At 52.0% G+C, this 26,099-nt stretch overlaps 1 protein-coding gene across 1 annotated transcript in view; it reads left to right on the top strand.

The window, feature by feature from the left end:
- Dscam (Down syndrome cell adhesion molecule) overlaps positions 1–24,737 on the top strand; it is a 487,830-nt gene extending 463,093 nt beyond the window's left edge. The window contains exons 31-33 of the mRNA XM_005375986.2: positions 6,502–6,699; positions 7,814–8,116; positions 23,778–24,737. Coding sequence (XP_005376043.2) covers positions 6,502–6,699; positions 7,814–8,116; positions 23,778–24,130 — 854 coding nt within the window. The 3' untranslated portion in view covers positions 24,131–24,737. The remainder of the gene's footprint in view (positions 1–6,501; positions 6,700–7,813; positions 8,117–23,777) is intronic.
- The last annotated feature ends 1,362 nt before the right edge of the window (positions 24,738–26,099 follow it).

Here is a 26,099-nt window from a genome sequence, read left to right as displayed (position 1 = left end):
AGGAGCTAAAGGCAGGAAGCGCCTGGGAGGGACGTGCATCTCCTGGCTATGAAGCTGCTTGGCATTGCTGGGAGGTGTAAGGATTCATTCATTCAGCAGTCAAACATATTTACTCAGGTCTCTTCCTCTGCATACATGGCTCAGTGCTCAGTGAGGAGTGCGCTGTGAGTGAAATGCAAAAAGACATTCATTTCATTCTAGTGGCAAAGTCCCATGTTAAACAAGATATCACATATAATTTTGCTTCTCAGTAAGAACTAGATGAAAATGGAGCAGAACGAAGTGATGGGGCCAGTGGGGACTGGGCAACAGGCAGGGCTGCTGTGGATCTGGTCCTCTGGGCAGACCTCCCCAGAGAAGGCCAGACCCCAGGTCAGACACAGCACACAGGAAGCTCCAGGGGTCTCCAGGGCGCTGGACAGAAGCAGCCCTGGGGTGTGGTGAGTCACTAGGACAGCAGTGAGAGGAAGGCCAAAGGAGAAACCACTGTGCCAACCTATCAGCCCCAGGCGAGGCTGGGCATTGGCACTGTGTCCTGAGAGTTCTGGGTCCAGCCTTCTACCCCAAGGAAACCCTGCAGCTTCAGAACGAAGTTCCTCTCTCTTGTGATGAGTTCCATGAAACGATGTCAACTTACACCAGGTCAGCCTCCTCAGAGTGACCCACCACCAGTCTGGCTCTCTCCCTTCCTGGAGATGGAATTATTCATTTACTTTGTTCTGCAGAACACTCTGTACCACGAAGAAATTGTTAGGATCATTCTTCTTGTGGTGAACTATCCCACACCCCAGTTTTATTTAGAGTTGCAATGGTCAGTGATTGGCCCTGTGGCAGAGTTAGAAGCTGAAAACCCATGAGCTTTCAGAAGTGCAGTTCTCTGCTTGCTTCTGTGCCCGGAGCTTGTCCATACTAACCAGGGCTCTCCCCTTTGGTAGCTCAGCCCAGCAGAGCAGGCCTGCTTTCTGCAGTTTGGTTATATTCGGAGATTCATTTATGCTCACAGCCCTCCACACCCTCGGATCCTGTGTGAGTGGACTCAACCAAACGCAAGGCAGAAATACCTAGGAAAACTAATTTCACCTGTTCAGAACATGAACAGACATTTTCCTTGTCATTATTCCCTAAATAATGCAGAACTGCAACTGCTTACATAGCGTTGACATTGCATTAGGTATTGTTAAAAATCTAGAGATTATTCAAGGTGTAGAGGCGAGTATATATACAGGGTGTATGCAAACACTGCTGTATTTGCTAAAAGGAATTTGAGAATTATCAGATTTTGGCATCTGAGGGGAGCCCTGGACCCATCCCCATGGATATGGAGGAAGGTTCCATATTCCCTATTTTCTTTACGAAAGAAAGAACACTGGGACTGTGTTGCCCTTGCAGGAATTCTTTATTTTTAAGAAAGGCATCTAAAATATGTCATTTGCACAGCAAAATGAGTGCTTTGCAAAAGCTATATTTCTAAACATTAGATGTGCTTGCCAGAGAGCTGCGACAAACTCTTATTACGAGGATGAGAGATTATGAGGCAACAGTTTGCTATTTATCTCTTTCAGTAAAAACACAGTTCTCAGCCGTGTCTTTGATGCAGCTCACCTCCCTGTCTCTGGTGGGTTAGAGTGCACTGGAAATTGGGGTTTCAGTCAAGCTCTCGTCCCCACACCAGCCACGGTGGCTGATACAGAGCAGGCACCTGGGCAGTAACTTAAATACCAGTCAGGTTCTGAAGCCAGAATACGAGGAAGGGGAAGGAAGGACACGCAGTAGCCTCATTAGGACTTGAGAAACCAACTTAGTTCTCTCCCTATCTTGTCCACCCCCTAAGCTCTCTGCTCAGAGGGGACATGACGTCCTCACCCAGCCACGGGCTTCTCTTCTGGCAGGTTCAGAATTCCTTCCCCGCGTGTTTGTAGAGATTTGCCGACAAGATCATGCTGAGGACATTTTAGATCAGTTTTTTCTGCTTGCAAAATAGGCAGGAGTATAAGGAGATGGGAAATGACGAGTGTTTGTGACTCTCTTTTCGTCGTGTTTACCTGGAAATCGTTCCTGCGTTCACTTATGCATGGTAGAGAGCGTCGTCGGCCAAGCGCTCGCCATACAGTTGTCCCTCAAGGCCACAAGGCTGTCCTGCACACACCCTCCCGGCTGCTTTAAATCACGTGTAAATTGCTTACAGTACCCAAGGCGAGGCAAATGCTGTGTGCAGTCCCTGCATCGGCCAGGGAATGATGGCAAGGAAGTCTCCATGCGGTTGGTACAGACACATTTTTCTGGAGATTTTTGAGCTGCGGTTGGCGGAACCTCAGGTGCAGAGCCACTGGGCACGGAGGAGAGGAAGCACGTCCGTGCCGGGCCGGGACACGGGCAGCACGCAGCTCTCGTCCTGCTCCTCTACCGTGTACCGTGCGCCTCCTCTGAGCACAGCATTCTCTCGCAATGGCTTTGCCATTTTTAATGGTTATTTTTCTGTCCACCCTCTAAACTGAGTTTGGATCCTTCCTAACCAGCCCATCCCCTCTACACTGACTTTTCAGGCTTCTTTATCAGCCCACCAGCTCTCTTACTGCCGTCTTCCCAGTTAGTTCAGGGCCTGCTCTGTGCCTGGCCTGGCACCGGCTGCTCAAGCTTCGCGGCTGAGACCCCATGGTGTCCTGAAGCGTTCCCTGTGCCAGGCGGCCTGCCAGGTCCAGGTCATTCAAGTCTAAAGGAGGCAGGGATGTCCCCAGCCGCAGAGGAGAAGGGGACAGGCCCACCCGCTAAGTCCTTTGGCCAGAGTTATACAGCGAGTGAAGGATGAAACCACTTCACACCCAGCTGCCTCACTCCAAAGCCCAGCCCTTAACCACACACAGCCTGTGTGTGTGTGGGGGGGGGTGGGTGGGTGGGTGTGTGTGGGTGTGTGTATGGGTGGGTGTGTGGATGTGTGTCTGCACAGGCAACCTTCCAGATCTGTAGGATTTGTACCTGTGCATCCAATCAAAAGAGGATTAGTCCCTAAACAACACAGTATGACTGTTTACATTGTACTAGGGATCTAGAGATGATTTAAAGTCTATGGAGGATGCATGCAGGTTATATGTAAACACGGTGCCGCTTTACATAAGGGGCTTTGTACACACACACACAAAAGAAATTTAAAGCATGGATTATATCTATATCATTAAGAATTTGAGTCACACTCTCACCCAGAGCAGTCCTAGAAGCAGCATCAGAGGAAACTCCTGAATACCGGGTGGCTACAGTGTGTCCAGTGGCACAGCCTGCAATGAGCCCTTGATCAGTATTTGTTAGTTCAGTGAGGGGGCATTCTCATCTCCCAGATGCATGCTGTTGATGTGGCAGCTGGTCAATTCATGTAAAGCGGAGGCATGGAAACCAACAGTCGGGGATTAAAACAGATTACTACATTGATCACAGGACACAGGACATGTTCTGTAACCCTATTACCCACAAAATCCTCTCTCATCCTGACTTCTGGATAATTAAAATAATTGATTCAATGGGCAAAAGCAATGCAGGTTTAGACATGCCGTGGAATGGCCGAGAGCTATTTTTACCACTCACCCTCTCACTCACTGGCTGCTTAGCAAACCTGATATTCAGTTGCCATGTTTCATTTATATTGGAAAGTTGGGGACCCTCACAATATGCTTTCCATGCAGGAAAACTAAATCCCAACATGTATTTGCTTGAATGAAGAGCTAGCAAGTTATACAAAAGACGCCACTGTGTGGAACCCAAGTTAAAATTTTAGTTGAGCTGCTGTCTCAGAAGCTATCATACAGAGTTCACTTCAGGTATAAAACCGTGGCTCCAGAAACCTGATTTTAAAAAAAAAATGTGTCAAGTACCCTCATACTGAGACAATTTGGACTCTAGAATGTCGAACTTATGCAGAACAGAGCTGCAGGCTGTAGTTCAGGAAATTAATAACATGACCTATATTTTCAACATTATCAGGCCACTCGTAACACTGTACTCATCTAGGAAAAAAAGAATAATGCACAAAATTAACTTGAAAAGGGTCATGGCTTTACATAGGGGCTGACTCATGCGTGACTTTCTGGTGGAATTTTCCACTTAGGGCCATCTCAGGGAGGAGGGGACCATGGGTCCGGGAACCTGTGTCCTGCCCATAGAGAGGACCTCAAGGGAAGGACACTCAGGTGAGGGCAAGGGGTTGGAGGAAGTCCTTGTGGGGCCATCCAGCTGCGCCCCACAGCCAGGCCAGGAGAAGACAGGCTCAGAATGATCTACAGCTATAGCTGCAAGAATCTTAAAGAAGAATAAAAATGAAACTCCTCAAAACTTATGCAAAGGGCTGGGTAATTTTCTGGAAAAGACTCATTAGCATTTAAATAACAAGCTGCACTTATTTCAGCTTCACTTATCAACTCGATAGTGCCTGGAAGACACTTAGCCTCCTGCCCCTGACAGTGTCTTTCTGCCCCGCGGAGGACCTCTTTCCCAGCATTTCAGAGGGGAAACACAATTATCATTCACACCTTGCACAGGACAGAGGCACTCTGCACTCGGGCATAGCTCATTTGCATTCTAATCAAGGCCAAAAAAATACCTTCCAATAAAATCTTCCATGGAATTTTGCAAGTAAAGGATGAAATGTGTCTAAAAATCGATGCCCTGGACAGTATGCACAAGACTGAGTATTTTGATGACCTAAGAAATCTCAGAAGGTATCGATTTGGGGCCCTCTTCAGGTTCCTCTGCAGCATGGTAGGATGATGGATTGGTTCAAAGTCCAATACCCAGAAACTTTCAAAGAGGAGAATCTTCCGTCTGCACAGAAAGTCACTTTGCCGCTCCCCCGCGTTCATGCTCCAGCTTGAGCCGTAAACGAGCCGTGGTTACACAGACTGCGCAGTACAAACCTTCAACGGCCAAGCAGCAGGCAGCACGTGAACCAAAAGGCAGAAGCTGGTGTTGGACGCCACTGTCGTCACCTTGCAGTTGTGTCACTTGTCATCCATTGCTCATGGATAAAGGGACCTAAGGCTATAGGAATTCCTTCCGGAAACGCTGGGTTCCGGAGATGCCTGTAGGCTCTGCGGCTGCATCTGTGAACCCTGCTCCTGGCAGCAGGTAGCTAAGCCAGCTCGGCCCTGTCACAGCCGTGTCCCTCTAGATTTTGCTCCTTTGAAGTCGCTGCATTCACGCTGAGCATGAAGAGCCTGCTGCGTTTGGAAGAGGCCCGACCATGTTGAAATGTAACTGCACAGCTTCCTTTTTGAGAAGGAGAGAATTCACAAGGGGCAAGACTCGTGTGGGACCATAGACAACCTTCAGGCTGGGGCCTCGAAACATCTTCCAGGTCACGAGCCTGACCATCTTTTCTGCACAATTCCAAAATGGCAGCCTCATGGCCCACTCTAGGCTCCCAAATTCTTTGCGGCCAGAAGTTCCTGTTCTCAGCTCTCTAGAGTCAAATTCAGTCCACTCCACCCCCTTGCTACCTTAGCTGCCAAATTCAGAGAAAACAAAATCTGCCCAGCAGCAGCCTTCTGCACACAGACCTCTGTGTTTGAGGGATGGCAAGCATGTGACACCCAAAGGCCATCTATCCCTCTGATCTCCATGCTCCATAAACCAAGGCATCTCTGCCATTGCATAGATAGCTCCGTGACAGAGACAGGCTCCGCTCTGTGAAGGGCTCAGCACCTGGGTAACAGCTGAAGCAAGTAGTATACCCAAGACAGCAATAACTGGAGGCCTCAGTACTGCGCTCAGCTCTGAGGGCTGTGGCAACAGGGCACCACAGCCTGGGTGGCTGGAGAGAAGAGAGAGTTATGGTCTCCAGCTCCAGAAGCTGGAAGTCCAAAATCAAGGTTTGCCCCTGTCTGAAACCTGCGACCCCTGGCCATCCTCTGCTCCAAGCTGAGTGCTTCCATGTCTCTTCCACCCTGGCGTGGCGCATTCCCTCCTCTATCTGCTGCTGCTTAGGGCACCAGTCATACTAGACTCAGGCCACGCTGCTCCAGCATGACCTCATCCTAAGCAGGGACATCCATGGGACTTTCCAGATCTCATTCTGCGTGACCCAGCTTGGGATAGGAACATACTGCCAGGGAAACATATTTCACCCCGTAACAACACTTTAGGAAGGAATCTACGTTTGAGCACCTTTGGCCAAGCTCTCTTGAAACTCACAGAAGACGCTGATCCTCAGAAGCTTAAATGAATGTGCATCAGGTAACAGAATAACTAAGGGCCACAGCAAGGCCCAGAGCTACAGCATCTGCACTCAGCTATGCATTCTTCCCCCAAGGGGCTTCCTCCCTGCGTAAGTACTGATAAGTGTGACAGGCCTCAGAGCCGGGGCAGAGTGCTCTGCACAGGAAAGGCCAAGGGTACTTCCCAGGAGGCGTGGGTGGCAGGGAGGGCTGAGTGGGGACAACTGCCCCGTACCCCTGACCCCAGCTGACCGCTTTCTCCTGAAGACTGTGACAGACGTTGTGCCTGCCTGGCTCTTCACAGATCCCACTACCCGGAGGAATGCAAAGGCGGGGCCCACCGCCCGGAATCGCTACGCCAGCCAGTGGACCCTCAACCGACCCCACCCCACCATCTCCGCGCACACCCTCACCACGGACTGGAGGCTGCCCACGCCCAGGGCCACGGGCTCCGTGGACAAGGAGAGTGACAGCTACAGTGTCAGCCCCTCCCAAGACACAGGTGCGGCTCAGGGGACAGCGCCCGGCCTTTCCCTCTCACCCCGCTGCAGAAAGAGGGATGTTCTTCAGCCTCTCCCACACGAGTGCCGTGACTGCTGAGCACACGATGGGGGCGTGTGACCCGCCCCACCTCTGGGATGAAGGTGGCGCTCTTGGCCTTGTTTGCGAGGTCACAGCAGCCTCTGTGGGGAGCATGGGCTGGTCCCAAACTGAGCCAGGGTTAGTGATGAGGTAAGTCATCTGGTCCACAGCCTCAGGCTCAGGAGAGAAGACAGGGCCTAAGAATAGTGCTGTGTTGCCCACCGCCCCTCCTTAAATTCTGAAGAGAAATTATATCTGAACCTAATTGCTGTAGGAAATTTTAATACTCACTTTTCATTTAATCTTGGTGATATCCTTCAAAAACAGCCTTCCAAAGGTGGAGCCTCACCGTGGGGATTTATTTTTGTGTCTGTTATTCCTTCTACAGTCTCAGAGTTCCAAACAGGTCACTTCAAAACTTTTCAGTTGGTTTAAAACACAGGGATTTTTCTGACCAAGATGCCGTGGCCTCCCTGAAGGGCACATTGGCACCGGTTTTTGTCCTGGCTGTTTTCTAGTCCCTAGAAAGGGTACGGTAGGAAAAGATGAGCGCCAGGGGCTGGGAACCCTTCTGCCCAGTGTCCAGCTTCCCTGCAAAGCACATCTTCATTTCAAAGCATTCTCACGTCCTCCTTCCCAAGCAGAGGCCCGCAGAGCTGCAGAGCAGAGCTCCCCCATCCCTGCCAATTAAAATGTCTCTGCGGTGCAGATCGATTTGCCAGTGGGGGTGGGGTGCTGCAGCAGCTTGGCTCCACATTTCCAGTTCTTTGCACTGGAAGCAGAATTCCTCTCAGGGGATACATGACTTATTCATGGAAATGTCCGAGGCTGGGACATCCAACTGCCGTGATTCCACTGAAACCAGGGTTCCCCGAGCTGAATTTGCAGAGGCTTCTGCAATTAGCCTCTGAGTGACAGGACTGCTGCCAGATGAGACAGGGACTGGGAAGGGGGCGGAGCAGGGAAGGCATCCAGGGGCTTCCAACTTAGGCTGGAGCTGAGTCACCCACCTTCCTCCTCTCTTCCTGGTGCAGATCGAGCGCGGAGCAGCATGGTCTCCACAGAAAGTGCCTCCTCCACCTACGAAGAGCTGGCCCGGGCCTACGAGCACGCCAAGATGGAAGAGCAGCTGAGGCACGCCAAGTTCACCATCACCGAGTGCTTCATCTCAGACACGTCATCCGAGCAGTTGACGGCAGGGACAAATGAGTACACGGACAGTCTGACCTCCAGCACCCCTTCTGAATCAGGGATCTGCAGGTTCACGGCCTCTCCCCCCAAACCTCAGGATGGAGGACGAGTGATGAACATGGCAGTTCCAAAGGCACATCGGCCAGGTGAGGGGGTTCACGGGGACCGTCGCTTGGGGCCCGTCATTTCCCGGTTCACACTCATCTGTTCAGATAGTTTTCTTGGTCTTCAGACCCAGCAAGGGTTCTGTGTAATAAATCAGCTCCTTACTGACTACAGACAATAGCAGTCATTTATTTTGCTCATGCATCTGAGATGTGGTCAGAGCCCAGAGAGGACCGTGAGTTGAGAGGGGTTCAAATCCACATCCAGGGTGTCTCGCTCGCCTGGCGAAGTCGCTGTGGGTGGTGCTCTCCCATGGAAGTCTGTCTGCAAAGTGACTGGAGTGTCTTCATATTAGGGTGACTGAGTTCTAAGAGCAAGTGGGTCAAGAGACAGAGTGGAAATATTAAGTTTCTTGAGGCTGACCTGGAAACTGACTGTGTCAGTCAGTTCTCCATTACTGTATCAAAATATTGAGTGTGGGTACTTTACAGAGAAAGAGGTTTATGTGGCTCCCTGGTCTGGAGTTCAGCGCATGGAGCTGGTATCAGCTCAGCTCTACTGAGGACCTCATGATGTAGAGAGTTACGGTAAGCACACATAGGGAGGAAGTTGTAACACAGTGCGACAGGAAGCCAGAGCGGGGAGTTTATTGGAGTAAAGGAACTCAGAGTTTCATGGGAGCCACTTTAATCCACTCCAGGGGAAGCACCTCCCAGACCCAGTGGCCTCCAACGAGGCCCCACCTCATCAAAGCCTGCACTTCCTAACATGACCACACCAAGAAACAAGCTTTCAACACACACATCCTTGGGGACACACTCAGCCCACATCCAGACTCAGCCCTGAGCCAGCACCATGCCCGCCATATCCTATTGCCAAGCAGTCACAAGGCTCAAGGTTCTGGGTCCCCAAGAAGAACATGCCCCTGCTTGGTGAGAAGAATGTTACAAAGGTGGACTGTGCCATCAGCCCATCCCGGTGAGGGCTTCAAAGAGGCTGGAGGTCTCACCCAGAGCTTGGCTTCCCTGGGAAGCTCGGGGGACAAGAACTGGTAAATGGGGGTCAGGAGCAATTGATCTTCAGCGTGGCCAGGTGCAGATAGTCCCAGATCGCAAGTGAGCTGCATGGGCACAGCTGCTGCGGACTGGTGGATAATGCACAGGAGGAAGAATCCCAGCAGGGGCAGTGGGTGAGGAGGTCAGGGGCAGTCTAAGAGTTCAGGGATGGATTCTCTAAAGGAAAAAGACCGACAGGGTCCTGCTAGCTGACCTCAGGTGGAAATGGAGGCCTCCTCTGAGCTTGTGTTTTTAAGAAAGGCAGGAAATCTTGGTTTTATATGGAAACTTGTAGCTTTCAGTGTTGGCTCTGGTATTTGCAAACCACTGCACAGCACAAGTAAAACAAACCTCCAGACTGAATCCAGCCCACGGTGGCCTCATAGTTCTCGTCTGGAGAATCGCTTTTACAGTCTGAAATAGCCAGCTGTCTGTAGACTTTCCTTTGTGGATTGTCCAGTCTTGTTGAATCCAGTTTGATTTCTCATTTTACCCATTTTTCAGAACCACTAGGCTGGTTTTATTTCAAAAATTTATCTTCGCTTTTGAATTATTGCAGTTCTCTTGGGCTTCGTGGCATAAGGCCCAGCTGAAATGAGTCTTATAAATGCATAAAAATACATAAAATAAGAATTGTCTATCCTGCAAGTAATCTTCCAAAAGGACTCAAGATTCATGCCAGCATACAATAAGGAATGATGGCTTCATTTATTTTCCTTCTCTCTGCCTCCGCAGGGGAAAGGATGAGCTGTTATTGGTGGGTGTTTTTATTTCAAGTATTTTTTGTTGTTGGCATTTATTTACAAGGCAAATGCAGAAAAGTACACGATAAATGTCATGGCTTTTTGTAGCTGCCCCTAAAGATGAGAAGGACAGAGAGGAGAAAATGAGTGAGTAGACATCTTGTGCAGCCCCACTCAGCCTCCATAGCTGCGTCTGTAAAGTGGGTATAGCACTGGTGCCTACATATTGGGTTTGAGCATGAGGCAGGTAGCACTGATCAAGTAAAGGAAGGTGTTAGTCAGCTTTTCACCAGAGCGACAAAACACCTAAGAGAAAGGACATAAAGGAAGAAAAGTTTGGTTGGGCTCAGGACTTCAGAGGCTTCAGTCCATGGTCTGCTGGCTCCAGCTCAGAAATATCATATCAGGAGGGCGGGGGGAGGAAAGCTGCTTACCTCATGGCATCCAGGAAGGAGGAGGAGGAGGAGAGTGCTGGGAACAGAATGTTCCCTTCAAAGGAACAGCCCAGGGATCTGCTTCCTCCAACCAGGCCTCACCTCCTAAGAACCTATTCAGATCGGGACTCATCAGGGAAGAATTGGTTGGCAGGGTTTGCACCCTCATGATCTGGACACCTTTGTAGGCCTCGTCTTGGAGCAGTGTCGGGGTGGGGAGCAAGCCCTCAACACCTGAGCTTTGGGGGGCATTCAGAACCAGACTGTGATGAGTAGTCATCAGAAGAGTTGCTTGGCAGTACCGGATGCTGTTTCTGCTGGCGTCAAGCTGAGCCCATTGTTAGAATCCAGCTGATGACCACAGGTGTGCACCCAGCCTCCTCTTCCTCCCTGCTGTGGTTCGTTTCAGTGGCCACTGCCATCCTGAAAGTGCCCACTTCACTGGTATTCAAGCACTTCCTGCCTGCTCTGTCTGAGAACGTGGCCATCACCTGCCTTTGGGTGTGACCCGGCAGGGCGTGAGCCGGAGCTTGGGTGATTGTCCTACTTCTACAGTCCTCTAAACAATTAAAAGCTTGACATTTCTTTTGGATAATGTATTGTCCACATTGCTGGCCTAATATTTTTTCAAAGTCTGTACTTTGTTGTCTGGATCCATTAGAGCAGCTGAAAGATCACAACAAAGTGACTATCAGCTTAATATATTATTTAGAGTACAGTGATTTTAGAACTTTAGGTATGAATAATTTCTTAAATCAATGTCCAGTTCTAATGTCCACAAACTTTGTTTTGTCTATCCCAGCTGACTGTACTATTATTGTGCATTTAATATGCTTTAGAAAAATGCTTCACCCTAGAAAGTTTTTCCACTGCTTCTTTATAATTCAACTGGAGTCAGCGTGGGGTATGGAATATGTTCCAGAGCAGCCCAGTCCCTTTGTTGGGGACCGATCTGAAGACACGGTGAGACAGAAGAGAAGGGGAGACAGAGCTCCCACTGCATAGGCTGGCGCTTTGCTTTGTTTTGTTTTGCTCTGTTCTATCTCGTGGGGCTGGGGATGGAACCCAAGGTCTTCACACCGAGCTACATCCCTGACCCATTTTATTTGTTATTTTGTGACAGAGTCTTGCTAAGTCACTTGTGAAGTCCAGGCTGACCTCAAAACTGACTGCACTTTTACTGGGGACTTACTGGCAGAAACACGGTCCTGGTGCCAGCAAGGCCTGTGGGATCCCTGTGATTTGGGTCAAAAGACAGCTGCCCATTAAGTCCATCCCAGCCTCAGTGTACCCACCTGGTTTATTTCAAGCTAACATCAGAAAGTCAGGCACATTGCTGCAGGGTCTGGTCAGGAACTGCATGTTCCCCTCCGGTGGTTTTGTATCCATAGTTCACTGGGAAACTGCATCTGACAGATGGCACCAGCCAGGACTTCTCAGTGCGGCCATGGCAGTTACAGTTCAAAATGGCTACAGTCACGTGCAACAGAGTCCACCGAAGGTCAAGGCTGCAGTATCCCGACGCTGACTAGGGGATGTGTGTGTACACACCAGCAGCAACTCCCCGGATGCTTCTGCGCCACACCCCTTCCCTGTGTCCCCTCTGGGTCCTTGAGGAGGTCAGCCTCAATTGTTTCTGCTCATAGTCTTCCAAACTTCTGGACAGCTTTCTGCTCACAAGTAGCTCTTCCCCTTCTTGGTGGCCTCTGTCCTCATTTACAACTCTTCAGTATCAACAGTCTCAGGCTTCTATGATGTAAGTTCACTGCAGTAAGTTGCAATCAAGTTCCATGAACTTGACCAGAGGATAAAACAGGAAATACAGCTCAGTTATCTCCAGCTTAGTCTCTCGGGGTCTACCACGTATCCAGCTGGCTCACAGGCTTCAAGAAATGTTCTTCCGTGAACTGATGGCAGTGGATATAGAGTCAGCACTGCGTCTGGCATGTTGTATGAGCTTTGTAAACATTAGGGTGTGGATAAGTAGATCACAGTCATGTCAAGATTAACCAATTGGTTAAAACATTTTAGTTATCAGAGGTGATTAGCGTAGTAAAGAAGACATCCAAGTCCCCTTCATCTTCTTGCACACTTTCATCAAGACATTTATTGCCTGGGATTTCCCTTCACAAAGCAAGGGGAAATTGCTTCTGCAGACAAAGAGGCTCCCCATGAAGTGTGGGTAGCTAAGCATCAGGCAAGCCTCAGAATCAAGCTGTAGATCTGAATTGTTAAGCCTTGTACATTTTAAGGAAAATGCTGGTTGTTGTGCTCTTCAATTACAGATGGCCGTTTCACCTTTATGGACACAAAGGAACCCAAACTCCCCACTGCTCCACAAAGTCCCTGGAAAGTTTGACAGCTTTTCTTCCTCTGGGTCAGGGCAGCTTGCAGTGTCTCCATTACAGAGCCCCTTCTTGGTTTAGGGTGACGCTGTGAGCCAGTTTCTAACATTCTTGGGTTACTGCTGCTTCCTTATTCATGGCGCTTATCCTGCACAATCGGGAGATGCCCTTGCAGGAAGCCCCGAAGTCAACTCAGAGCTCCCAGCACCAGCTTCGCACGGCCTGGCCTGCTGGACACAGGCAGGGCACTGGCCCCAGAGATACCCACACTTGCACTCTCTGAAGCCCAGGGTTAGAGTTCTGCACCTCAGCCTCTCCAGTAATGAATGCCTTTGAGGTTTTCTGGCTGGAAACAGCCACCAGCTTATTGATCCACCAGTAGCCAGTGATTTGAAGCAGTTATGGGTTTTGATTTGAGACCCAAGCATGTGTCATGAGTGAGAGTGAAACAGGGGGCACCCAGCATGCAGACGGGCCCAGAGCCCCACCTGAAGGAGCCCTGACCGGAAGAAGAGACGATGTCTGTGACGCTTAGCACTGTTCTCATCCAACCTGGCCAGCTCATCCTCTGCTGTCATCCCAGTGCCAGTCTCTCCGAAGTCTGTGTGGCTGTTGAGTTGGTTCTTGAATCAAAATGGGGCTCCAAAAAGCTCTGCTGCCACGTAACCCATCCCTAGCCTCACTCGGCCTGCGTCAGTCTCACCACCTGAGGATGCTCGCCCCTGCAGGATACCTGCCCAGGTACCAGCTCCCACCTAATGCCAAGGCCTTGCTCCTCATTCTTCTCAAACAGTGGTGTCCCCTCCCTTCTCCAGCTGGAACCCCAAGACTTGGGTCTTGTGTCCTTCTTCCTCTTCTCTTTTGGATCCCACCACAATTCCATTCTGATGTTGCTTCGGTGAATGTTGCTCCAAAAGCTGGGAAAAAGATCTCTCAACTGCAAGGATCTTTGATATCTACATGTGTGCATAGGCACACACACATACGTGAGCAAACATGCTTGCACGTGGGCCTGTGCATAAATACATTAGAAGATGCATGCATAGGCATGTGTGCACACAGGACCACATGCATGGATCATGCACACACACACACACACACACACACACACACACTCACACACTCCTTGCTGGGCTCTTTCCCTCCTGAGGAAGCCCAGCTCTTCTCCCAGCCACACGGCTTTCCTGTTCTCCTTTGCTCATATTTCTTGAGTGTCCACTGAATGCCTGTCCAGTTTGGGGAGCTGAGGACATGGAGATTGATGACACCCAGTGAGATCCCACTGTCAAAGAGCTCACACTCCTGGGAGGAGGTCACCGCATGAGCCAGCAGCAGAGTCTGGGGTCCTGGGAAGTGTTGAGAAGAGAAACAGTTCATGAGAGCGTGGAAACTGGCAGTGGGGGCTTTGGGAAGGAGGATAAGGGAAGGCTTCCCAGAGGGAGTGATGGAGCAAGACCAGCAGAGAACCCACAGGCAGCGGCCTTGGCAGAGAGGAGAGGGAGGTGAAGGCCAGAGATAGCAATGAGCTCGGCCTTCACAGCAGGGATCAAAATTCCCTCTGCAGCAGCAGCGCAAGCGGACGCCCAGACTCCCAGACTTCCAGGAGAGAAACCGAGGACCAGCAAGCGAGCCAAGCCTGTGCACCCCCGCTGCTCAGGCCTGCTCTGCTCATACCCAGGTACTCACCTTGGCCGCTTCCTGGGAGCCTAGAAACCCCAAAACCTCCCTGAGAAGCCTTTGCAGTTCCAGCTTCCAGGGGCTCCCTGGGATTCCAGGCATCCGGCAGACGTCTTCTTCCACCCAGAAGGAACAGCAGGGCTTCTGAGCATCCATTTGCCTGAAATGCAAGTTTGGCGGCATTGTCCCTTTCGCAGCTGCCTCCCCTGCCCCATCCCGGACCCAAGGCCTCTAATCTCCATCCGTGGAGCAGTGACGGCAAGGCAGGGCCACCTGGGCCCTCCGAGTGACCTGAAGGCAGCTCTCAGAGCTGCCAGGGACACCCAGCAGGCTCAGCAAGGCCATAGAGAAGTTACTTCGTATCCAAGTAGACCCTGTCAAAATACAGTTGCGTGACTCAGATTGAGGGAGGCTCCTCCCTGCAGAAGAGACTGCAGCAAGACTCAGCGGGCTTGTGTCCAGTTAACACTCCCCACGCTGAGGATCACTCGTCAGACCCTCGTCATGTCGGAGACAGCAGGAAAGGGTCCTAAGGGACAGGGCAGGTAAATCTGGAGAAAGTCCAAGAAAGAACACACAACTCAACTAAAGGAAAGCAGGAACAGGGCAGGCATACACACACACACACACACACACACACACACACACACACACATCTGCGCACAGCCCGGCAAGCTCTGCGTGAGCCGATGCAATGTGGGGGCCCGGGCCTAGGCTCAAAGGTGAGATGAAACCCACAGGGACTACCATCTTTCAAGAGGCTTCTCTTGGCTCCAAGTTCTCACACTTCCTGCCCCACAATGGGAAGAAATTCGGCATTGTTTCCTGTAAGAGCCGCGCCCCTCCTGCCGCAAGCCCCCGTTCACTTCCCGCTGCTCTGGGCGAGAGACCTGGCTGGCCCTGAGGTCAGCAGTGAGCGTGGTCTCTGTCTCCAACCTCCGCCACTTACAAATGCACCAAGCTCACTTCCGGTCGGGATTTCCTCAGCTGCAGTGAACTCAGCTCCTCTGTGGGCTGATTCGAGTGGTTCAGGCCTGTGGAGAGGGCTCTTCTGGCCTCCTGACAGGGCAGGTCCAAGCCCCAGCCAGGTCCCCCTGTGAGGGTCACGAGCGTGTGGCTCCCCGCAGGCCTTGTGGGAGGGGCTGGATCTGTCTTTGTCCTAGGTGGCCCAGATCCCTGATTCCTCCCCGCTCATGAGCCCTGCGCCCACCTAGTGCCAGGCAAGGGTTCTTGGCTTCTACTCAGACCTGCTTTACTTCAGAAGAGCCGTGAGCGGCATGCAGCCCAACACCTGCCTTCATGCCTCGGTCTAGTTTTTAAAGTTCACCAGCGTGTCGGAAGAACATGGTATCGATAAGCCCTTAAAAATGCATGAGGCCTCTCATACAGGCCAGGAATGATAACCGCGTCTGTGAGCCTGCGCCTCGGATATCCGTCTCCCATTATTTATTCAGGGTTTTTCCTGGTGGCTGCTTGGGAATAGAGATCCCTTTACCAAGAGAGGTTCGTTTACAGTCTCTCATTACCATGCTGCAGTGTTAATGTCAAGCTAAAACTGCGTGCGACCCTCTCTGCCATGGCCGCTTTCACCCTCCCCTTTGGTAATGAGAGTCTGATCTCCATGGTTTTTATGGAAATTACTAGAACTCGGGTACTCGGCCCTCGCCTCTTCTCCATCAGTCCAAGCACAGACATCAAGCCTTGTGAGAAGTCGATAGAAACCGATGGAGCGTCTTTTCACATGTTCACGAGGGCTGTGCAAGCCCTTGAGGATGGTGAAACACTCGCGTTTCACACAGGTTCACAAAGCATTTGCATGTTTCCACAGTTTCCTAGGGAAAGGCTTACACAGGGAGGAGGGGGCTATTGTGACGCGCTCCGGAGTTTGTGCCCTGGAAATGCTTTCTTTTGCCCCTTGTGCGTGCACAGACCCTGCAGCCCCCAGCACAGACACCAACACTGAGCCTCAGCCTGAGCAGCAGGAAGCACTTTCAGGCCTCAGGCACCTGAGCAAGGACTGTAGACTCTGCCCTGAGTCTGATTCTAGACGGAGCTCTCAAACTCAGAAGGCCCAGAGGACCTGGTGGCAGAGGCGCAGCCTCCAAACCAGGTGCCCAGGGAGAACAGCCTGGAGCTCTGACCTGTGCTCAGGACCTGTTTTTCACAAAAGCAGGACAGTTCCTGACTGGCTGGATTCAGAGAGTTCCCTGGAGAACTCATGTAATGGAAGGGTCCACCTGGGATGATGAACTCCGATGAGTGAAACGGTGCTTCACGACAGCAGACGCTGACATCGGAGGCAGGGCGTGGTGTGGGGCGTCCTGCGCCTTGTAGGGTCCCAAATAGCATCCTTGTCCCTCATCAGGAGGTGCTGGTTGCACCCCACCCACGCGTGTGGCAGGACCAGGGACAACGCCAGAGCAGGATGCAGTCACGGACCTCCTGGACTGCAGCATTTCCGTAGTGTGGCCCAAAGCAGGGGGCAGTGCCGCTTTGGGAGAGCAGGTGGGCAGAACACGCCTCCACCCCAGGGCTTCTGAAGCAATCCGGTCCTGTTCTGCTTCTGAGCTGATTTCGCCATCCTTGCCCCAAGGCTGAGATACAGTTAAGTCCCACGTGTGGGTCTGAACGCATCAAGAAGCTCCACAAGTTCTGCTCTCCTGGTTTTCAGAGAAGAAAGCGGGTTTTCATAGAGCAGCGTCCACACCAGCAGGCCAGCCAGCACTGTGTGGGGCATCTGCGGGGCTGCAGGCTGCAGGAGGGGGTGGTGGCATCGGCCAGCACAGTGGCTGGGGCCAGAGGGAGAAACCAACGCTGACTTATTTAATCTGCGCCTTTAGAGACATTTGCGGCACCAGAGGTCCCTGGGAGTGGTGGCAGGGGTGAGACATGAAGCCCTCTCTCGGAAAACAAGGCGCGATGGTGCCGTTAGGGCTGCCTCGGGCTCCTCCTCCAAGCTGAGTCAACGCTGCTCCCCCAGGCAGGGCAGTGGCGGGGACAGCTGTGGCCACAGCAGGGTCGCCAAGGCCCGGGCGAGAAGAGGTGCCCACGTGCTGGTGGCCCTCCGTGCTGGGCGCGCCCGTCTCTGCGGAGTCTTCCCTTCACGTCGACGTGTTCTGTTCATCTGTGTTGCAGCCCACAATTCTGATTTGTATTAGTCCATGTTTGCAGCACACAGAGGTCACACGCAGCACGGAAGTTGTGCGGACACACAGCACGACTCCATGCTTCCTGCTCCCCTCCCCTCCTCCCTGTGCTGCTGCAGGGCTGTTGCCCAGTCCTCCCCCAGGGCACACTCTCACACGCAGTCTCTCTCTTCTTGCTACTTGTGCTGTTTGCTGTCTTGCGTTGTCTTTCTCTTTAGTCCTCTCCTATTGGCATGTCACTCCTTCTGTGTGGCTTTGACCTCATGAATGAAAGCTTAGCATGGGAGGAAGGAAGGAAGGGGGAGGGAGGGAGGGAGGGAGGATGTGGAGGACATTAGGCCAGAGGGAAGCCAAGGGTGGCAAGCAGAAGGGCAAAGGGTGTAGCTCATCCCCAGATGCCCACGCAGCGGATGTTGCCAGGGGCAGAGTGCCAAGCTGGGGGACGGGCTCTGGGAGGGTCTGTGCCAGGGCAGACCTGACATCCAGGATGCCAAGGGCACGTGTACCTAACAGTGGGCAGCCATGGCCTGGTCACCCAATACAGGGACTTGGAGCCCCTCCGATGTCCACTGGTCACTGCGGCTTTCAAGCACGTGGGAGACTCGGGGGGACACCGGCCCATCACCGTGCGGTGTGTTGACCTTGTGGAGACCGAGACCGTAAAAGCGGCTTCTGCCCCCCACCTTGGAGGAGGCCAGGAGCCCAGGCCAGGGAGCACTGCCAGCTCAGCCCCGTGGTGCCCACTGCTACTCCACAAGGAGCACAGGGACAGAAGAGTGACTCGGGCTTGGCCTGGCAGAAAAGGAAGGATGAGTGGCAGGAGAATGCCACCCTCACCCACAGAGCGGCTGCCTGGGCTTGGGCATGGGGTGGCTCCGCCTGGAGAGAAACCAGGTCCTCTGGGTCGGTGGAGGCCGAGCTCTGTCCACGAAGTGTGGCTTCATGGGAGAGGCCCCAAACACCCCCAGGCCAGGGTCAAGGACCACCGAAGGCCCTTCTTGGGCAGCACGGTGGATGGCCACAGACAGAGGCTCCAGCCTCTCCCCTAGCAGATCTGGAGGCCAGCAGCTCCGTCAAGGCACTGGCACAGTGACATCTTCTGGGCTGCAAGGAAGAGCCTCTTCCTGCCCCTGCCTGCCCCTGCCAGCTCTGACGGCTCCAGGTGGGCCCTGGCCATGGCCCCAACGCTCCGGCTTCTTTCTCCTCTTTCCAGTGGCCTCCTCCCCACGTGTCTCAGTGCCTCACGTCTCCCTCTGCCCTTCTCTGTAAGGGCACTGTCATCATCTTCTGTCCAGATGATCTCAGCTCCGTATGCCTGTGAAGACCCTTTCTTCAGATGTGTCATCCTCACAGATGTCCGGGGAGACACCTCTGCAGACAAGTGGGGGCAGAAGACAAGTTTCTGGCCCCTTGTGGCCGAGCTCCAGCCCCTGACTTCATACCCTGTCCTTGGCAAAGTCTTCACATCAGCTGCCTGCTGGCATTCGCACCACAGCCCTCCCCAGGAGACGCTGGAGTCACAGCATCCCATCTCCTGGACAAGAAAACTGCGCCCAGATCTGTGCCAGTCAGACCAGGGCAGATAGCGTCCTCCCACCTCTGTGTCACTGTCCTGGTTGGATCAGATGGAGTTCCTGCCGTACAGTACGGGCAGGGGTGATGATGCCAGCCTCTCCCATCACTCCTCTGTCTGGAGCCATCATTGCATGGTTTGCCTCAGTCCTGTTATCATCTGAAGAACACAGGAAAAGGAAGTACTGCCAGGAAGCCCAGTTCCCCGCTGGCATTAGGACCGGCACACGCTCTGGGATGTGCTGAACAGAAAGTGCCTGCGAGAACGAAGCTCACCACCGAGTCCTCTGCTACTGCCTTCCCGGAATCGCAGGAGTCCCTGAGAGGTTGTCTGCAAAGAGTTGCACTGAGTGCCAATGAGAGACACACGTTGTAAAAGCGAAGCTAAGGAGCGTGCTGGGCAGCTTTACAAGGCTTTGCCTGGAAATCCAGATCTCCAGAGATACTAGGGAGTCAGTGATGCTTGGCAAACCTGCGGTACCGAGCACAGTCTGCACAAATGTGATACTGAGCTGTGCCTGCCCAGAGGGATCTACACGCCTCAACAGCCTTAGTCAGCCCTCAGCCTCCATCGCTGAGCTAATGTGGGTGCCTGCAGGCAGCCGCAGACAGCACGGCTTTGATTTCAATCAGTTTCTTCTGTCTAGTCTGAGATCGGCGCGTTCTGTAACTCACCAGGGCCAAGGCGCGATGGCTTTGTAGGGATTTAATGTGCTCTGAGCATCCCGTGGGGAGTGTCTGGGGTGGCATCTGGTCCCCAAATCTGTTACAGCGAGTTACAGACATGTCCGGGCAGCAAGACAGAGGTCAGTTCTCAGGAACAGCACGGGGGATTTTTAACCTGCCTTCTTAAACAATCCTGGAGGTGAATGTTCTCCTCATGTTCTCAAATATTTGAACAACGTGATACAAATAATATTAATCATACAAATAAATAAGAGAGCAAATTAGCATAATTTTCTCCTCGTACTCTTAGGAGTAGACAGGTAATCACTTTGAAGAAATTGGATATTTTATCCACAGATTTCAAACATTGGTCAATTAGAACATATTGATTTGCCTAGAAAATGTTTTTCACGTCGCAGAAAGATTTTTTCATTTTATTTCCCAGTGACAGCTCTGCTAATACTGTCCTATTATTTATTTTGCAAATAACCCCCAACAGAGAAGATTAATGAGTATATCCATTATCACCCATGAATACAAGTAATTTTCAATGACATTAAGGTCTCATGTTTTTAAAAAATTAAATGCTTATATGCTTTTGGAAAGAAAGTTAGTCCACATGGTGAGATATCCCTGTATCTTCAATATGAGAGCCTGAATGGTCAGCCTTCCAGTGCAGCAAGGGACCAAAACATTCTTCACAAAAATGCCAAATTATAACACTTGCTTTTACAGGAGTGTCGAGGCCGATTTATGGTCAAGATGTTTATCATTGGGTTTCCTTTTTACTCAGTTCATGGTGTGAGGCCAACATTGAATTAGAGTGTGTTTCATTACAGTGTCGCTGGGGTCATTTTGGTGAATTACATGCTGCAGGGCTTAATGAAATTGTGTAATTACTCGCCGTCACATAATAGGGTAAGGATGCCCTGAGAAAGCCAAGGAGAAAATGCCAGTGGGCTTTGAGTCATAAATACCGAGTGGCATGCCAGTGTGCGCCGGCATGGGGCTGGCGAGTCCCCAGGAATAAAGTCATCCTTCCTCTCGTTCTGGGAGAAAGAACAGTAGAAAAGATGGCACTCTGAAAACTTGTACGCTCCCGTAAATTGTATGAAATCTATTCTCAGTGCCCTTCTTGTTTTGGCTTGTCCTTTCCTTCTGTTTCCCTGGTTATCCTCTTCAAGAGGCTGAACTTGAGGCCTTTTCTCAGGCTCTGGGTTCAAGCCCATCTGAAAACGCACTGTGCCAGCCAGGGGTCACGCCCTCGCTCAGCTCACCATGGCTTCTCACCCAAGGGCCTGGCGGTGCTGGGTGAGGGAAGCTTGGTGGACAGTGCGAACTTGTAGGAAGAAAAGGAAAGCAAGGAGTACTTTGCAGAAAAGAACCAAGAACTGTAGATGACTTGAGAGTCAGAGAGTGAGGAAGATTTGTGCCAGAGATTCATGATTAAGATAAAAAACACCTGCTAGATACCTTGTGATAGCCCCAAACACATCAAACGCAACACGCCTGAAACCAAATCTATCATCTTTTGCACCAAACTATATTTCCCCATACATCATTTCACTCTTTTTGCTATATAACAAAATACCTGAAGCAGGCAAGCATTGCCAAGGAAAAGGTTGGTTGAGCCTCACAGTGCTGGAGGTTCAAAGTCCAAAAGGCATAGACAGCATTGTGGTGGCAGATGAGGGGAATGTGCCCATGCACTGGGATCAGCACCTCCCCACCTCCCAAGCAGGGAACCAGTGGGAGACTAGACCCTGTGTCCCTCCTGAGGATGTGGCCCTGGCTGAATCCCATCACCTCTCACCACCACACTGCAGGTCAGGTGTCCTACATGTGGACCCTTGGGACACACTGAAGCCAGTCCCAAACCGTAGCATGGCCCCACTGCCCTCCCGGCTTCCCAGACTCAGCCTGGGCACGGTGGACCCGACCTTCCGCCTGTCGCTGATTCTGAGGTCGTCACCCCTGGCCACCTCTACAGCTCATCCTGGCCTTCCTCTCGCCCATCCTGCCCATCTGTCCCCCCTGCTCCCCCAACACCCATCTCTCAGCTCCAGGTCTGCACAGTCCAACCCTGCTGTGGCCGGAGCTGTTCACCTGGAAGTCACGGAGCCTGAGGAGGCCAGGAGAGCAGGGCACTTGCCCCTGCATGCGGCACGGGGGCCCTTGTTATGCAGAGCTCGGAGTGAGCGTGGTGGGAAGCCAGGGCTGGAGCCTGAGCAGTGCCCCTCCCCATTCAGCAAAGACAAGAGAATGGGCTGGGGACTGTGACATTTAGAGCTCAACGTGGGCACTGTCACAAAAATGCCCATCGTTCTTGTGAAATTCAAGTCCAGGGCTCAGGAGAGAGCAAGGTGGAGAGGAGAGATATTTCTAAAGAGATGAGGTAGCCCAGCCCTCCCAGAGAGGCTGAGGGCAGGCCACAGGGGAACTGCGCTTAGGAGGTGCAGCGAGAAAAGGATCCTGCGTGGGAGAGTGGAGAGGCAGAAGACAGGGCACAGGGAGAGATCGGGAGGTCACAGGGCCACTGAGTGCTCAGGAGCAAGAGCTGAGCTGCGCCAGACGCTGCCGTGGTGCAAGCAGGAGGACCAAGGAGCCACTGCAGAGTGTGGTGGCCAGCGCTGGGCCGGACCTGCAGTCCAATGACACCATGACCAATAGCATAGAAAGCAGGGCTGTTCAGGTTCTGCAGGAGGCAGATGCCAAGACAGAGGGGACGCAGCAGGGGCTGACTGGGGACACCCGGGAAGACTGAGGAGGAGGAAGGAGGCAGAAGTGATGACCCCATCTCCCCGGAGGAGAGGCAGAGGCCGGTCCCCACCGTCAGCCAGCCTTTCTCCCCAAAGTGGGTGCTCTTGAGGGAGCCCTGGAGGTGGGTTGCCATGGCACCCTTGAAGCCAAAGTGAGAGAGGGATGCTGACAGGAAGCGGAGAGGCCGGTGCTAGTTCTAAACTGTTCTTACGTTTGTACCAGCACAGGAGGGAGGCACAGCGCAGTAAGGGGGCCACACAGGGTGGTGTCTCCCCTGCATCCCTCCCAGACAGCTGTCCAGGAGCCCGCCAAGCCCACAGAGCTCTGCAGATCGCCCTCCCCAGCCTTTCCCTGGCATGCCTGGGCCTGTCCCCAGGGCCAGTGCTCCCGGCACTCGCAGTCACACTCAGGGTCGGGTGGCTATGATGTGCACCCAGCGCACACATGGCTGTTGACGTAGGCTTTCCTTGGCTACGGTGTTTCGATCTTGTTAGCTCCATTTCTCCGGTTCAGGTACAAAGGATGATCCAAAATTAAGGTGTGTGCTTAAATAAAAAATATCATTACAGTAAAAAGCAGGTTGCCACGAATCCCATCAAATTCTCCTCCTTTCTTCGGACATATTCATCCCCTCATTCTCACCACATTCTGCAGCAGCTCTGGAGTCCCCTTTCCTCAGTGTCTTTACAAGATGTGACCAAAAATATGGTGAGTGCTGCTGCTGATGCCGTCCATCAGAAAGGTGGCTCGTGAAAACAAGATGCCATGTCCTCATCCGCCTGATTCACGGAATCTGGCACCCTACAACCTCTGGCTGCCCCCAGAGTCAAAATGAACCGCGAAAAGGTGAATGTTGTAAATCGATCCAGGACATCAAGGCAGGGAGGACGGCACAACTAAAGACACCCAGGAAAGGGGACTGCAGAGCTGCTGCACAACGTGGCCAGGACAGTGGGACAGTGTGTTCCAAGTGAGGTGGGGGATTCCGAGGTGGATGCATGGCAGTGTGTCTCTTACTGTGATACATTTTTAAATGTAAACATTCACATATTGTTTGAGCGTGCCTCATATGTCACGGAAGAACCAAATGAAAATGTATAGAGAAGCCAGTTCCTCATGTGCACGGGAATGAGGTGCTAGACTTCCACCTGCCTCAGTGGTGAGAGCTAGCAAGTGTGTTGGAAAGGGCCCCAGAAGCAGTGGCCACTTCTGTTGCTGAACCCGAGGGCCTGGCACCGGCATACTGGGTCGTCCGCGAGGGCCCCGCCTGAAGGAAGCCGCTCACTCTCTGTGTTTTTTTGCAGGCGACCTCATCCATCTGCCTCCGTACCTTAGAATGGACTTCCTGTTAAACCGAGCTGCGCCAGGCACCAGCAGGGACCTGACTTTAGGACAAGCGTGCTTGGAGCCTCAGAAAAGTCGGACCCTGAAGCGCCCCACGGTCCTCGAGCCCATCCCCCTGGAGGCTGCCTCCTCCACCTCCTCCACGAGAGAAGGGCAGTCATGGCAGCAGGGGGCCGTGGCCACATTACCTCAGCGAGAAGGGGCCGAGCTGGGACAAGCGGCTAAAATGAGCAGCTCGCAGGAATCCCTGCTCGACTCCCGGGGCCACTTGAAAGGGAACAATCCTTACGCCAAGTCTTACACCCTGGTATAACACACAGCATGGTGGACGGCAGTTGTAAATACAATTTAAACAGTTCAATCAAAGCTACCTTTTTTTTACGGAATTCCAATATTTATAATTAAAGAAAATTGCCAAAATATATTAAAAAAAAAAAAAAAAAAAACAGAGAAAATACTGAAACCACAGACAGTGCAAAGACTCTCCTGCTTTTTTCCGTCTAAGTGCAAGCTCCATCCGTCTGGGCATCTGATTTTTTGGGAAAGAAGTCCAGTTTTATGATCCTCACAGGCTATTGCGTTTTTACTGATTTTCTACAAAGTGCATGGGGACGAATTAAACCTTCTGACTGGAAGTTCTATCACAGAAGAGTCGAGAAAGGAATCGGGGAGATTAGCCTATTTGTGAATTTAAAAGGAACGCTGATTTGGGAGCGGGGACAGCTCTCCTCACGTCCGTCCGCACACCTTTCTTTCCCGTTAGAAACCCGGTCCTCCATCTGATCTTTTGTTGTTAATTAGGATGAGTGCCGTCAGTGAAGGGGGTGGGGGGAATCAGTTTGGTTCTCTTTTCTGTTTATTTTTTAATTTGATGAGACACTCTTTGCATTTTGTCTAAGCGAAATAAAAACGAAAAGGTGGTCTGCCTTTATTTCCATGTCTGCGCCTCTCCTCTCCTGCTGATGCTCGGCTCTCCTTCCTGTGCACGCTTGTGTTTGGTGCTCGCGAAGGTTAACAAAGGAACGAGAAGCCGAGGCCCTGAACTCCGCAGGTGCGGCTGGGAAGAGCAGAGAGGGCGCTGCTTCTGCTCTTGGGCCGCAGATCGCAGAAGCAGGCTGGTCTCCACCACCAGAGGGCTGGCCCGGGGAGTTCTAAGTCCTTGGGAAGCCTCTGATCCTTGCCTAACCACAGCAAGCTGCCCAAATCCAGCTGACTGCTGTTTCCATGAGTAAAGCTTTATTAGAAGAAGGCCAAATGCCACATGCCCCTTTTGCATATTATCTGTGACTGCACGCAAGCCACCGTGGCTGGGCTGAGTACTTACAGAAGAGAGAGTATGGGTACAAAGCCTAAGCTGTCCACCATCCAACCCTTTACGGGAAGCAGTTGCTGATGACACGCGTAGCCCCAGGCCACATGGGAAAAGAAGAAGACCGTGTGGCTGGCATTACATGTGCCACAGGCCATGTTCGCATGTGTTGCCACCGATCCGCTCCTCTGTCCCCAGAGGAGAGCTTGTCGCTAGCAGTGGCGTGCCTCTGATCTGGGTTCTGTCTTCCTTCCTCTGCATTTCAGTGGTTCACCATGCGGCGCTCACTGGCGGAGTGTGTCCTAAGCAGAGGGAAACGCAACCTGCTCCCGTCCCCCTTGCACAGTGTGTTTAGGCAGAGCTCGTGGTCAACTCCTAAAGCCAGCTTCCCACTTCAGCTCCTTCTCTGGAAGGAAAGGACAACCAGATCCCTATGTCAGAGCTGTGGGCCTGACCAGGAAAGGTGACCCAACACTCGTGCCTTCTGGGGTGACACAGGACATGAGTTCTTCTAGCGGCCCCGGCTGTGGCTGGCTCCATCTCAGAGCACACTCAGATTCCTACTTCTTCGTCTCCCGCTCCCTGCCTTCCCTCTCTCTCTCCAACCCTTCTTCCTCCTCTGTATTTTTCTGTGGGACTATTTTCCTGCTTAGAGACAAGGAGCCCCAAGTAAACAGGTCCTAGATCTAGGGGAGACCTCTTGCCAGCCTGAAAAGTAGATGAGTCCCTGCACACGAGGGGTACGTTTCTTTTTTTGCCATAGTTTTAGAATGTAATACACACTGACAGTTTATTGTTTGGGTCCCCACAGACTGCTTTTTTATGCAAGAGAAATGAAAGCCTAGTTCTGAGAAGAGTTCGAGATCTATATTTCATCCATCTGAAACTGCTCTATTCCCTCCACTTAGAAGTTTACTTTTTGAAAATTTTTCTCTCGAGCTGTACAAAAATAAAAACCTCTACCTTACGTCTG

The sequence above is a fragment of the Chinchilla lanigera genome, unplaced genomic scaffold (genome assembly GCF_000276665.1).
Source record: "Chinchilla lanigera isolate Chin_1 unplaced genomic scaffold, ChiLan1.0 scaffold00006, whole genome shotgun sequence".
Classification (NCBI taxonomy): Eukaryota; Metazoa; Chordata; class Mammalia; order Rodentia; family Chinchillidae; genus Chinchilla; species Chinchilla lanigera.
The sequence above is the reverse complement of the archived record's forward strand: the minus strand, read 5'-3'. Positions and strand labels throughout refer to the sequence as shown.